The 13,378-nt window shown below is 40.8% G+C and overlaps 1 protein-coding gene across 3 annotated transcripts in view; it reads right to left on the bottom strand.

Annotated features, from left to right (window-relative positions):
• SORCS1 (sortilin related VPS10 domain containing receptor 1) overlaps positions 1 to 13,378 on the bottom strand; it is a 359,672-nt gene that overhangs the window by 227,396 nt on the left and 118,898 nt on the right. For all 3 annotated transcript variants that reach the window (XR_009557597.2, XM_035132751.3, XM_088670638.1), the window contains exon 2: positions 7,823 to 7,890. Coding sequence is in view for 2 of the 3 variants with exons in the window: in XM_035132751.3 (XP_034988642.3) it covers positions 7,823 to 7,890 (68 nt within the window). In the remaining variant the exon portion in view is untranslated. The remainder of the gene's footprint in view (positions 1 to 7,822; positions 7,891 to 13,378) is intronic.

The following is a 13,378-nucleotide window of genomic DNA, read 5'->3' as shown; positions in this document are numbered from 1 at the left end:
CAAAAATAAACATCAGACGCTAGTGCTGAACACAGTAAGCCCCGTTGGCCACAACAGAACTTACTTCTGGGTAACTATGCAGAGTTTGCTTTCAAATTCAGACCTCCACCCTCAGATCAGGTCAAACCCTCAGGTTTACTAGGAAAACCGAACATACACAGCTATGTGTTTGCATAAGAGGTAATAATTCGTTTTTTTTCAAAAAATAATTGAAATGCTCTTTTCAAAACTAAGTTCTTAGCCTATTGCAGGGGTGGCAAACCCAGCAAGACGTTTCTGGACTATGACTCCCATTTTCCCTAACTGGCCATGCTGGCTGAGAGTTGATTCCAACAACAGGCAATAGGTACAGAGAGTCACTGGAGTGGTAGGGCTCATTCTACACACCCCTGCTTCCCCTCTGTACACGCAAACTGAATGCTTAAAGTGACCTAGGATGCTAACCATATCCAGTAACAGATTTTGAGCCACTTTTCTCAGCCCCATTAGATGCTTAGACAGTGAGAAATGGAAATGCCTTTCTATCTTGGATCAATTTGCTCCTGTTTGCTCCTGCAAACTGTAATCCATGGCATTCATGTCCCTAAAACCACATCAATGAAGCAAATGTTACGGCCTCATTGATGAAGATCAGAAGGTGCCAAAGAATATTGCTGTAAAACATAGGATAACATTCAGAGACCTGTGAGACCCCACACTATATATGTGAGATGCACACTCTAAATGTAAGGTGCAAATAAAAAGCGAGCATTTCACCGCCTTTCAGGAATGGCCTTTCTTTCTACACCTGAAAATGCTTTTGGGCAAGCTTTTCATAGGCTGTGAGGGAAATGTGAATGGACTGGAGGCCATCCATTATATGCTGGTTATATGTCTTTTATTTTGGTATCTCAGAACCAAAACCATTATGGCAGATGCAGGTGTGACACAGAGAAATCTCAGCATTCTGCAATTTGCTTAACACTTTTGCTTTTTTATATTTTTAAAATTGGGGGTGGGGGTTCTAAGTAGCTATAGTTCTTGAAATGTGCTCACAGGTACAATGATCTCAGTAGAGGGAGAAAATGGAAGCAACAAAAGTTCATCCTAATTCAGAATGTCAGAGCATTTCAACATTTATCTTACATGAAGAAAAATTTCTGAAGATAATCCACTGGGAACTGAACATTTCATTTCAGTGAAGTTTGTGTGTGAAAACTTCCTGGAAGATTGTGGCCCTTGTTACCAAGCAACTTTAAACACACAGAAAAGCACTTTCCCAAGTGCTTTGATCTCATTCAGAAATAACAGTAACATTTGATGTTAGGCTGGCTTAGTTACAACAGGCAACAATGTAAGCTTCCACGGAACTGACTTTGGGCTTTTTGGCACATTAAAGTCTTACCACTGCCACTGTGAACTAGAATGAGGTGACTGATTTACATAGATTTACTAAGGGCCAAGTCTCTTCAATGTGTGCTTGCGAAATGAAATCAACTGAATCTTTACGCCATGTTATGTTTATCTGCCCTATGTACAGTTCGGTTCGTGCTAGTACAGTGGTACCTCTACTTACAAATAACTCTACTTACAAATTTTTCTACTTACAAATGGAGCTCCGTCCGCCATCTTGGATGCGGTTTAGATAGGATTTTTTCTACTTACAAATTTTTAGATAGGGTTGCTTCGACTTACAAATTTTTTCTCCCAATGCATTCCTATGGGATTCGACTTACAAATTTTTTCGACTTACAAATGTGTGTTCGGAACGCATTAAATTCGTAAGTAGAGGTACCACTGTATATTAAACTCCATAATCCAGCCTATGGCTGACAATCCAGTTGACCTTCAGCTAGCCTGGGTTCTTCAAGATGTGGACCCTTATATTACTCTACAGGTTGCTAAATTCCTAACAGCCGTCCTCTCGTACAAGAGACGGAATGGAATGTTAGCTGATTATTGATAGTTATAAGAATTTTTTATTTTTTTAAAATGACATCAGATATTGATTTTAGTTAGGCGCCTAAATTTGTCGTCTAAATCTTAAACCTTCAAGATATGTTTTTTTGAATTGTTAATATTTGTCCTTGTGAGCTGTGAATTGTGTTATATTATCTGTGGTTTGTACGAGTCTGCGGTTTTATTTGATTTGTTTTGTTGTGTTGTGTTTTATGATGGGCGTACAGCCGAATAAACATCTTTGCTTTGACTGAGGAGAAGGGGCAAAACACACACACAGCATGATTATATCAACCCCATTACAGACAGGATCCAACTTCTCAATTCAAAACAGGAATTGCATCCTATCCCACCCACTCCTCTGTAAGGTAAAGGTAAAGGACCCCTGGACAATTAAGTACAGTCAAAGGCGACTATGGAGTGCAGCGCTCATCTCACTTTTAGGCCGAGGGAGCCGGCGTTTGTCCACAAACAGCTTTCCAGGTCATGTGGCCAGCATGACTAAATGACTTCTGATGCAATGGAACACTGCGATGGAAGCCAGAGTGTACAGAAACGCCGTTTACCTTCCCGCTGCAGCAGTACCTATTTATCTATTGCACTGGTGTGCTTTTGAACTGCTAGGTTGGCAGAAGCTGAGACAGAGCAACAGGAGCTCACCCCGTCACAGGGATTCGAACTACTGACCTTCTGATCAGCAAGCCCAAGGGGCTCAGTGGTTTAGATCGCAGCACCACCAGCGTCCCTTTTATTCTTCTGTATTACCTGTCAGTCTACCCACTCTTCTCCAAGGAGAATAAAAGTCTTTGGGAAGAGGGTATTACACAGCAGAGGGGAGAAGAAGGGAACAGAGGAGGGGGCATGATTTCAAATGGAATGCACTGAGCATAATTTCTGACTGGAACATGTGGCTTGATGAGATCATTGTGTGCTTAGCATATTTTACGACATAGGAGAGGACTTGGCCTATAATAATAATAGTAATAGTAATAGTAATAGTAATAGTAATAGTAATATTTATTATTTATACCCCACCCATCTGGCTGGGTTTCCCCAGTCACTCTGGGCGGCTTCCAACAAAATATTAAAATACAATAGTTTATTAAACATTAAAAGCTTCCCTAAACAGGGCTGCCTTCAGATGTCTTCTAAAAGTCTGGTAGTTGTTTTTCTTTTTGACATCTGGTGGGAGGGCATTCCACTGAGAAGGCCCTCTGCCTGGTTCCCTGTAACTTGGCTTCTCACAGTGAGGGAACCGCCAGAAGGCCATCAGTGTCCGGGCAGAACGATGGGGGTGGAGTCACTCCTTCAGGTATACTGGACTGAGGCCATTTAGGGCTTTAAAGGTCAGCACCAACACTTTGAATTGTGCTCGGAAACATACTGGGAGCCAATGTAGGTCTTGGCGACTGCTCCCAGTCACCAGTCTAGCTGCCGCATTCTGGATAAGTTGTAGTTTCCAGGTCACCTTCAAAGGTAGCCCTACATAGAGCACATTGCAGTAGTCCAAGCGAGAGATAACTAGAGCATGCACCACTCTGGTGAGACAGTCTGCAGGCAGCTAGGGTCTCAGCCTGCATACCAGATGGAGCTGGTAGACAGCTGCCCTGGATACAGAATTGACCTGCACCTCCATGGACAGCTGTGAGTCAAAAAAGGACTTCCAGGCTGCGCACCTGGTCCTTCAGATATCCCATTCAGGACCAGGGAGTCCTCCACACCTGCCCGCCTCCTGTCCCCAAAAAACAGTACTTCTGTCTTGTCGGGATTCAACCTCAATCTGTTAGCTGCCATCCATCCTCCAACTGCCTCCAGACACTCACACAGGACCATCACAGCCTTCACTGGTTCTGATTTGAAAGAGAAGTAGAGCTGGGTATCATCCGCATATTGATGAACACCCAGCCCAAACCCCTTGATGATCTCTCCCAGCAGCTGCATGTAAATGTTGAAAAGCATGGGGGAGAGGACAGAACCCTGAGGCATCCCACAAGTGAGAGCCCAGGGGTCTGAACACTCATCCCCCCCCACCACTTTCTGAACACTGCCTAGGAGGAAGGAGCGGAACCACTGTATAACAGTGGCCCCAGCTCCCAGCCCCTCTAGACAGTCCAGAAGGATGTTATGGTTGATGGTGTCAAAAGCCGCTGAGAGATCCAGCAGGACCAGGAAACAGCTCTCACCTTTGTCCCTAGTCTGCCGGAGATCATCGACTAGTTGGACCAAGGCAGTTTCAGTTAGCATGTGCTAACTTACCTTTAGCTTGAAAGTGTCGAGGTGAATTTAAGACAGAACTTGCTCACACTTTCAAGGAAAGGAATGAGAAGTGTAAAAAATATCATTCTAGCCACTTGCAGCAGTGTTCCATTGAGAGCACATCACTGGTTGGCATTCAAAGCCTTGCAGGATAAGGTTAATCACAGTTCTTTAATGTTTGTCTCCACACAGTTTCAATCACATTACAAATGTGGAGATTATTTCCTCCCTCCGTCTCCTTGCCACCACCACCAATTCCCTGTAGATGTGGTATCTTTTATTCTGACATTTTACTTATCTTAAACTTAAGCTTATCTTTATTTAGTAGCAGAAACCACTGTTTTCTCCAGAGTCTCAAAGCTTAATCCCTTTTGTGATCTAGGAGATATCTGGGAGAGCATTGGAAGAAGAAAATATATATAAACAAATCCAACTTGACTAATTGTTCTGTGTCACACAAGCTATTTCATACCTTTACTCCCTTTCTTGAAGAAAAATAAATGCTTTTTTAAAAAAAGGAGAGAGAGAGAGAGAGAACTCAAAAGCACATGGAAGGCAAAGCCTACCTAGAGGATTATAGTGTAATTAATGCCAAGTCTAGCTGGAGAGAAATCTCAATAACTCATTTCAAAGGTGGAATCACCCTTGTAACTCAGAGCCTGTTGATCCACTGAGACTGGTGCATGTAAAGCTCAGCTGCCTATCAACTTCTCTGCCTCTTACACACTGTGTAGAAGCAGCAGAAAGTCTTCTGATGCCTAGGACCTCATGTGGATCACTTTACTAGTTTTAATACCATTTTTAAAACCACTTTAGTTAAATTTCCAGAGCTAGGTGATTGAAAGAAAGATCCAAACATGGCAAGTACCGTAATCACATTATTGAAAATATATAGCTGATGGAAGAAACACTTCATTATTTCTCCTTAAACCCAGACCAGGAAGGAACCATGCTTAATTAGTGCATTTATGGATATAAAGGTCAACAATGGTATGGTTTTACTCAAATGACTCTGCACGATCTCACTCCTCCATATGGAACAGTCACAAGAATTAGACTCACCACAGCTCCCCATTATGTTGAAACGGAAGGGGACTGTGCTTAGTTTAAATGATGGTTAGTTCAAACAACCTAGGATCAAACCATGGTGCATTCTCCTGCTTGTTCACTAACTACAGTTTCAACTAACCATAGTTCTCAAATTAAAAAATAACAGGAAGCTCTGGTTAGTGTAAAACGGGAAGTAGATGCTTCCGATTTTGTCCTTGAGAACGGGTCTTTTCTGTAGTGGCTCCCCATTGGTGGAAAGCTCTTCCTAGGGAGGTTCGCCTGGTGCTTTCGTTATATATTTTTAGGCACCAGGCAAAAGCACTTCTCTTCAATTTCCTCTCAAATAAAGAATCCATGACAGATGCCATCCAAGCTCTGCTTAGAAACATCCAAGGAAAACAATTCACCACCCTTTGAGGGAATCTCCTTTCCCATAACTTGAAGCCACTGGTTTTCATCCTACCCTTCAGGGCTGGAGAAAACAAGCTTGTTCCATCTTCTATGTGGCAGCCCTTTAGGTATTTGAAGATGGTTATCATATCTCCTCTCAGTCTCCTCTTAGCCAGGCTAAACATACCCAATTCACTCAAGCGCTCCTCATAAGGCTTGGTTTCCAAACCCCTAATCATCTTGGTTGCCCTCTTCTGTAGATGTTCCAGCTTGTCAATATGCTTCTTAAATGTAACATGTTAAAATACCAATATGACCACTTGTGTTAAAGACTTGATTCAAACTGATTCTGCAAAACAATGACTGATATCCTAAATAAATATGAGGACATGCTCACATGTGCCAAATTTTATAAATTAAAGAACTAATTCTACTTGCAAATGTCACATGAAAAAGTGGCCCATAGCTGCCAAGTTTTCCCTTTTCTCGCGAGGAAGCCTATTCAGCATAAGGGAAAATCCCTTTAAAAAAGGGGTAACTTGGCACCTATGAAGTGGCCATAGGGCTTAGCTACTGCTTTATTTTTAACCTGTATCATTCTAGAAGTTTAAGGAAAATGAGAAAATATCACTGTACTGAACCTAAGAGGGATGTGGGGAGTCCTTGCTCTCTTCAGCCTTCAGAAACTGGATGTCATTTATAGGCAAATAAGAGCAAAACACTCATATGCAAGATAATACATTATTTCATTCATTGACATCATACCTGGAAAAGCTTGGAACATCCAAGGTTGCAAAAGGTTGCTCTTTTCATTTTATTTCTTTGTACTGTTTCATATTTTTAAGGAACAAACACCAAGGTCTGAACTAATGTCACAAGGCAAATAGAAATAGCAGTCAATAGTCTACTGCCAAACTCTTTTAAAACTTCCTAACATCACTTTTTGTTGTCTCACAGAAAGAACTTTGCAACGTGTCTACTGGTAGTCTCTGCTGAAATTAAAGAGAAGAGATCCCCTCTCAATGCAAAGATCTAATGCCCGATGCCAAACCTCTTCTGTACTATTCTCCCCCATTAGAAGCTCGTCTCCTGGCAGCAGCACTGCCATCTACAGGAGGGGTGAGGCAGTGAAGTAGTTCATGCTTTTAGATTTATACTGTACTTGTGTTTTCTACTTATGATATAATAAATGTAAGCATATTTATTATTAATACTGTAACTATGTAGTTATTTATAAATGCAAAAGAAAATGAAACAAAACAAAACACTTGGAACTTCCGTCTTCTTGACAAAAATAGTAGAATTTGTTTTCAAGTTGCTATCCTTCAGATTCCTTTACTCAATGCAAGAGAATATAAGATGACCAGCATGTTTATTCCCAGCATGGGATGGGAGAATGCACAAAGGAAATATAGTACTTTTATATGAATTAGTTTGGGACACACATTGCTACATTGTTGCTGACGTTAAGCAACTCTAGGTATGATGAGTGACTAAACAGGAGTCTATTAAAAGCTCCATGTAAGCTTTCTAAGCAAAGAGTAAGAGTTGAGTAAAATATTATAAATATGGTGTGTGTGTGTGTGTGTGTGTGTGTGTGTGTGTGTGTAGCAGAAGCAGTGTGAATAGAAAGAAAATATCACTGCTAAGCTTGAAATGGAAATTAACTAATGCTATTCAGCAGTGGAACAGACTCCCACGAGAGGTGGTGGACTCTCCTTACTTGGAGGTTTTCAAACAGAGGTTGGATGGACATCTGTCATGGATGCCTTAGCTGAGATTTCTGCATTGCAGGTGGTTGGACTAGATGACCCTTGGGTCCCTTCCCACACTAAGATTTTCACTCTGGAAAATGAGCTTGTTATAATGCACTATTCACCATATTGTAAGAAATAAATTATTACTACAAATTGGAACAACATTAGGTTTTGCTTTCAGTTTTTAAATCAAATTTTCATTTTTAATTAACAGATGCATGAAAGCAGCAGTACATCATGTAGTTGAATAGGATGGCTCAATTCTGACATCTCCACGTGTGAAGAATGAGCAGAGCCATAAATGACCACTCTGAGAGACCTGCAAACCTTCCATCATGTAAGAAATCCAATTAAATCTAATGAGAGGACTGTACCACAGTGTCCAAATTGTTAAGTAAGTTGGTAATTATTAACTCAGCTTATCTACATACCTCCACAGTGAGCTCTCCGTGATACTCCCCAGGTTGTAGTCATACAGCTTTGTCAGAATTAAAATCACCTGCAGGCACAAGAAGGAAATCATGGTTACTCTCTAACAATTAGAATCTCATAGAACTGATATGACCCAGGGGAGGACTTAGACTGCTGTTAATGGGTGCTTAACATAATTAAATGAACTGCTCAAGCATTTGCTTAACTGATATGGAAGTGTCTGCAGAGACGTCAGCAGACATCGGAATTCCTCCCACCAGTGTCTGCCGCATGTGGCAACTTCTCTCAGAAAAAAAGGGGAGGGTCATCTGCTTTTCCACTCAAAGCACATGATAAAGGTAAAACGTCAACAGGGTGTGAACCAGTTTAAAACTATTTTTCTAGACCTGCTGCAGGGGCTCCATGTGAATTAGTGGTCAAGATCTTCTACTCTTGCAGTTACCCCCCGTCCCCAGAAATAAGCCCTCACATTGTACAATAACAGATAGATAAATTGTACAGAACCACAGACTTTAATAAAGACCCATAGTATAGTATATTCTTCTAAATAGTATGGAGTCATAGAGTTGGACAGGATCTTGTAGGTCCAACACCCTGCACAATGCAGGAAATGCAGAACAAAGAATGGCTTTCCAATAGCTGCTTGAAGACTTTTGCCAAGGGGACCCACAATCCCTGTTTGTCATTGGTTCAGTTCTCAGACTGCTCTTATGGATAAAATGCTTCTCCTGGACTTTAGCTGAAATCTGTTAATGGATGTAGTCATACTCTCTGGGGCAGCACATAACCATTCATTGACCGTTTCTATGTGATAGCCCTTGAGGCATCTCAAGAGTATTAATATCCAGCTAAACATGTTTAGCTTATGGACTTGCTATCCATCTTTGTTCCCCCCCCCCTGTACCTTTTTTCAATTAGTTTATATCCTTTTAAAATTGCAGCTGTTACATTTTATGATCTGAAAACTTTTTATTAAAGTTTTTAACAAACAAACAAAAGTACATATATTGTCCACTTTATACCTGTCCATTTGATGTTTTGTTGGTTGGCCCTAAACACTGAACTTTGCATTTGTCTGTATCAAATTTCCTTTTGTTAATTTCAACCATTTCCCATTCTATAAGGGTCATTTTGAATTTTATTCCTGTCTTTTGAGGTGTTTGCTATTCCTCCCAGATTATCCACACATTTAACAAGGGTTGCCTCCACTTCTTCATCTAAGGCATTGATCCCAATGTACAAAGAATACCAGGCCTAGAATAGAGCCTTGCAGCACCCTACTTGCAACCAATGATGAGCCCTCCATGAGTACCATTTTCCAACCAGCTGGAAAACCATTTGATAGCATTATCATCTAACCCACATTTAACCAGTTCATGGAGCAAAATATGGGGCATGTTGTCAAATGCTTTGCTAAAACAAGATGAATTACATCCACAGCATCCCATTAATTGGGTTTACCAACCCAATTAAAAAAGAGAGAAAGACATTACAGTAGTCTTAAATGAAATTTTAAGGGAAAGCTGCATTACATAATTTTTCAGTGCAGATGTGCTTCTGGCATTACTTAATCAAAGTGTGATTGTGGCTTCCATGCTAATTGCCTCGCTAGACGAATTTAATTCGTTCCGCAGGTCTATTCTTATAACAAAAAATTCGTCTAGCGAACCCCATAGGAATGCATTGAATTTTTTTTGAATTTTTTTTTTGGGCCCATAGGAACGCATTAATTGAATTTCAATGCATTCCTATGGGAAACCGCGATTCGCTAGATGAATTTTTCGTAAAACGAATTCGTCTAGCGAGGCAACCTCCGCTAGAAAAATCCTTTCTTTAAGTGAAAATTTCGTCTTACAGGGCGTTCATTAAGCGAGGCACCACTGTACTTTAAAGTCATTCATTCATACATTCATTGTGGTAGGCCAAATTCCCCCCACCTCCACAGCCACAAATCCACCTCATTGGCATTGTGGTCATATATAGCAAGGGTGGATAACACGTGGCCCTTCATACATTGTTGAACTACAGCTCTCATTATTCCAGGCCATTGGCCATGCTGCCTGAGACTGGTGGGGGCAGGAGTCTAACTGGGGGGCTACAGGTTAGACACCCCCCATGCTATTTTTCTAGAAAAAGAGGTGCCGGAATTCACCATGAACACCTCCCTTGTTCTCTTATAATGGCAATGGCACCACCCTGAGAGGTGCCAGAACTGAGTTCCTGTGAGTTTTAGCTGAAAAAAGTCCTGGGCACCCCTGGTGTAGATAACACTCCATAGAATACCGTTCATATGGGGTAGTTTGCTACATGCTCTGGTAATTTCACCATGCCCCTGTAAAACCACCAAAACATATAGAAAACAGTGGTGCCTCCCAAAACTATGGACACGCTTTAAGTAATATCTCTGCTGGAGGTTTTGTTAAGCTGCTTTTCGGGTTAACAGGTTCAGTTGCTGACAGTGCCCTTAATTCCTGTTACAGATGGATGCGAGACCTGGCACACTGCTAGCTTGACTTCATTATTTGGTTTACTGCTGTCTTGTATCAGGAGAGCAACTACCAGAAATGCTTTATGTGCAAATGCCCCCCCCTTCCCCATTTTCGTAGTGGGGGATTTATAGGTCTATTCAGGGAGCGGAGCGGCAACATAATTCTGTATCTTCAACAAACAGCCGCCCTGCTGCCACTGATAAGCTTTCCTGGGAGGGCGGTGATTGAAATTTAGCACTTTCCAAGCCTTAATTGGCACAAGTCTTTGTCAGGCATACGCACCCGCTGTGGGAATGCCATCTGACAGGGTGGTAGGCAGCCTGACACCTAGCACAAGCTCAGGTTCTCTCTAAAAAAAAGGGAAATTAAAATGAAAGTGAGTCATCAACTTTTAGTAGATCAGAGTTTGGAAAACAGAGGACAGCAGAATGACTGGTGATTTCCAGCTGCAATTAGCTGTTCATCTCTGCTGTGCTTGACTACATGCTTTGCACTATATTGTTTCAGCTGCCATTGTGCCAATAACTCCATACGAACCAATCATTTATTATGATTTATTTACCAACCACATGGCTCCCATCGAGCCCTCAGAACAGCTTACAGACAAAAGCAAAAGCAGCACTTAGTTCATAATAGAAACAAGTAGCAACTAAAACTACATCAACTTATCTACTTTAAAATCAAGTTTGAAATAGCATTTCATCAAGCAGCTAAGATAAAGTTTGTACTGGAAAAAATAAATCAGGCCGTGGTTGCAAAAAGTTGCAGCAGAAAGACAGAGTGGGGGATACTGTTTCAAGCTATACTGAATTTCAGTTTCAGTCCTCCTGAAGACTTAGGTTCACATTTTGGGTGTAGTCTACAGGTGGGAGCCCTGATCTTGGCAGTGATGAGGAGCACTTCTGGAGGGTTAAGTTTACAAACTGTGTCATTACTGGAAATATCAGACCGAGCCAAGGTTATACATGTCTTAGTTTAGACGTAGGGAACTTTTCTAGCCTGAATTATCTCTCCTGCCCCTTGTGAACCAAGTTTGGCAGGTGGGTGGAGCTGCACACCTGCCCATCACCTGATGTCAAAATTGTATCAGGTGACCTTTTTGCTCACAGGGATCTTTAGAAGCCCCTTTCAGCCTGCTATTTTGTGCAAAACTTTGAACTGAGTTTCTGAAGATCTGACAATCAGATGATTGTCAGATCTTCAGAACCCCTGTTCAGAGTGCTGCAGAAAATAACATTTTGAGGGGGCTTCTGAAGACATATTCAGAAACCCTTCTTAGTGTGCTATTTTGTGCTTAGTTATATTTCGTTTGAACTCATGCAATGCCCAACATTCTATCTGGCGATCAGTTAGAAATCAATTAAGCAATTTTATAGCTACCCTGGCTACCCCACTCCCTCCTGGAATATTAGCACGGACTCTGATCCAGAGGACATATATAAGATATTGTTTTCCCCTCCTGAGTAGGTCTCAATGATTAGTTTTATGCTCCCAGACTTGATTTCTGTTCCTAGCCTAACTAGGAGACACTCATCACACTTTCTGTTGCTGGGATTCTGGTAGAAATTGTGGAAGGCTGTGTCAAGGGTAAGGGGCTGTGATCAATTAGGGCATGCCAGGTCTCCTGAAGCTACAGCTTTCCCATGTGGGCAGCTTCCAGAAAAAAGGATTATTTATTAGGGTCCAATGACTTCCCTAGATCCCTTGGAGATGTCATCCAGTTCTGGTTCTGGACAGCTTCTTGCAGAAAAAACAGCTCAGAACAATGTGTGCATTCCTTCAATGCTTTTTTGGCTGTATGAAGTGATACTAATGACCCAGCCTAAGAATAAATATTCCCAGAGAGATTAAATCTCAGGCTTTACTCCTATTTAAACCACTTCTATGTTAAAGCAATATACAGTGATCTTTAAAAATATGTAAACTGAGTAACTATTAGGTAATCCCCTCATCTTTCATTTTAATGCACCCCTTTTCATAATACCCCTTTTAGTTTATTGCTACGGTGTGATAACCTATCTTTTCCAATTACTTTTTCTAATAAAGTACATATTTTTGATACAAAGACAAAAGTACAAAGAGGATAGCAAAATACGTGTTTGCATTGAGGGGCTCTCATTTTGTGTATTGTTACTAGAAAAGCTACTGTATGTAGACCCATGATGTAAAATATTTATTCTTTCATTCTTACTTTTGCTTCTTTGCTGTTTAGCCTGTAAAAGGTTAGTGGTAGTTTACATTTAACATTCTTTTTCTCTCCCCTGGACTGTCGCTTGCTAATCTGAATACCTTAATGAACAAAGACATGCATATGATGTTGTTCTAAATGTCAAAATATGGGTGTAAAGGAATTCAGTAATGTAATGAAAAATAATGCATTGCCCTTTTTCCGCTTTGTTTCTATTCCTCTCATCTACAGTAATTTCATCAAACAACACAACTAGCTATAGAAGAAGTAAAGAAAAATGAATGTAAGATTTGCTTACATATCCCCTGGTCTTTGAGGGGCTTCTGTGGTCATGTTGCAGAAGCGAGGGGAACAACACAATGTAAGCAACTAATAGAAGTAGTTGTCCATTGACATTTCCCAGTCCCTGAAATGTTTTCCATTCAAGCAATATGAATGTAATTATATTTCCCTAATGTACCAAGTGCTCTCATTTCCACTGTTCAGCATACTATATATAATGCTTCCTTCCTTATAACTTATCATGGTTACCCAGATCAACAGAAGGTGCACTATTAAGAATGTCATCTATGAATAATAATTTTTTAAACAAGATAATGACATTTTATGTATTAGACCAAATTTTACCATCCAGCCCTTGTAAGTAAGCTCTATTGAGTTCAATGGTATTAATCCCAAGGCAAGTGTATATAAAATGGCAGTGTGAGAAATGTGCTAACATTCAAACACTCACAAGTGTTTCCATATTTGCCAATTTCACAACCAAAAAACAGCCCAGTTTTTACAATGCCCCTGAAGATGCTCATGTTCAAGTTTTGGCACATCTCTGTGGAAAAGGTACTCAAGAATAATGCTCGCGCAAACAAAAAGGACTGTTT

The sequence above is a fragment of the Zootoca vivipara genome, chromosome 5 (assembly GCF_965207765.1).
Source record: "Zootoca vivipara chromosome 5, rZooViv2.hap1.1, whole genome shotgun sequence".
NCBI classification, from domain to species: Eukaryota; Metazoa; Chordata; class Lepidosauria; order Squamata; family Lacertidae; genus Zootoca; species Zootoca vivipara.
The sequence above is the reverse complement of the archived record's forward strand: the minus strand, read 5'-3'. Positions and strand labels throughout refer to the sequence as shown.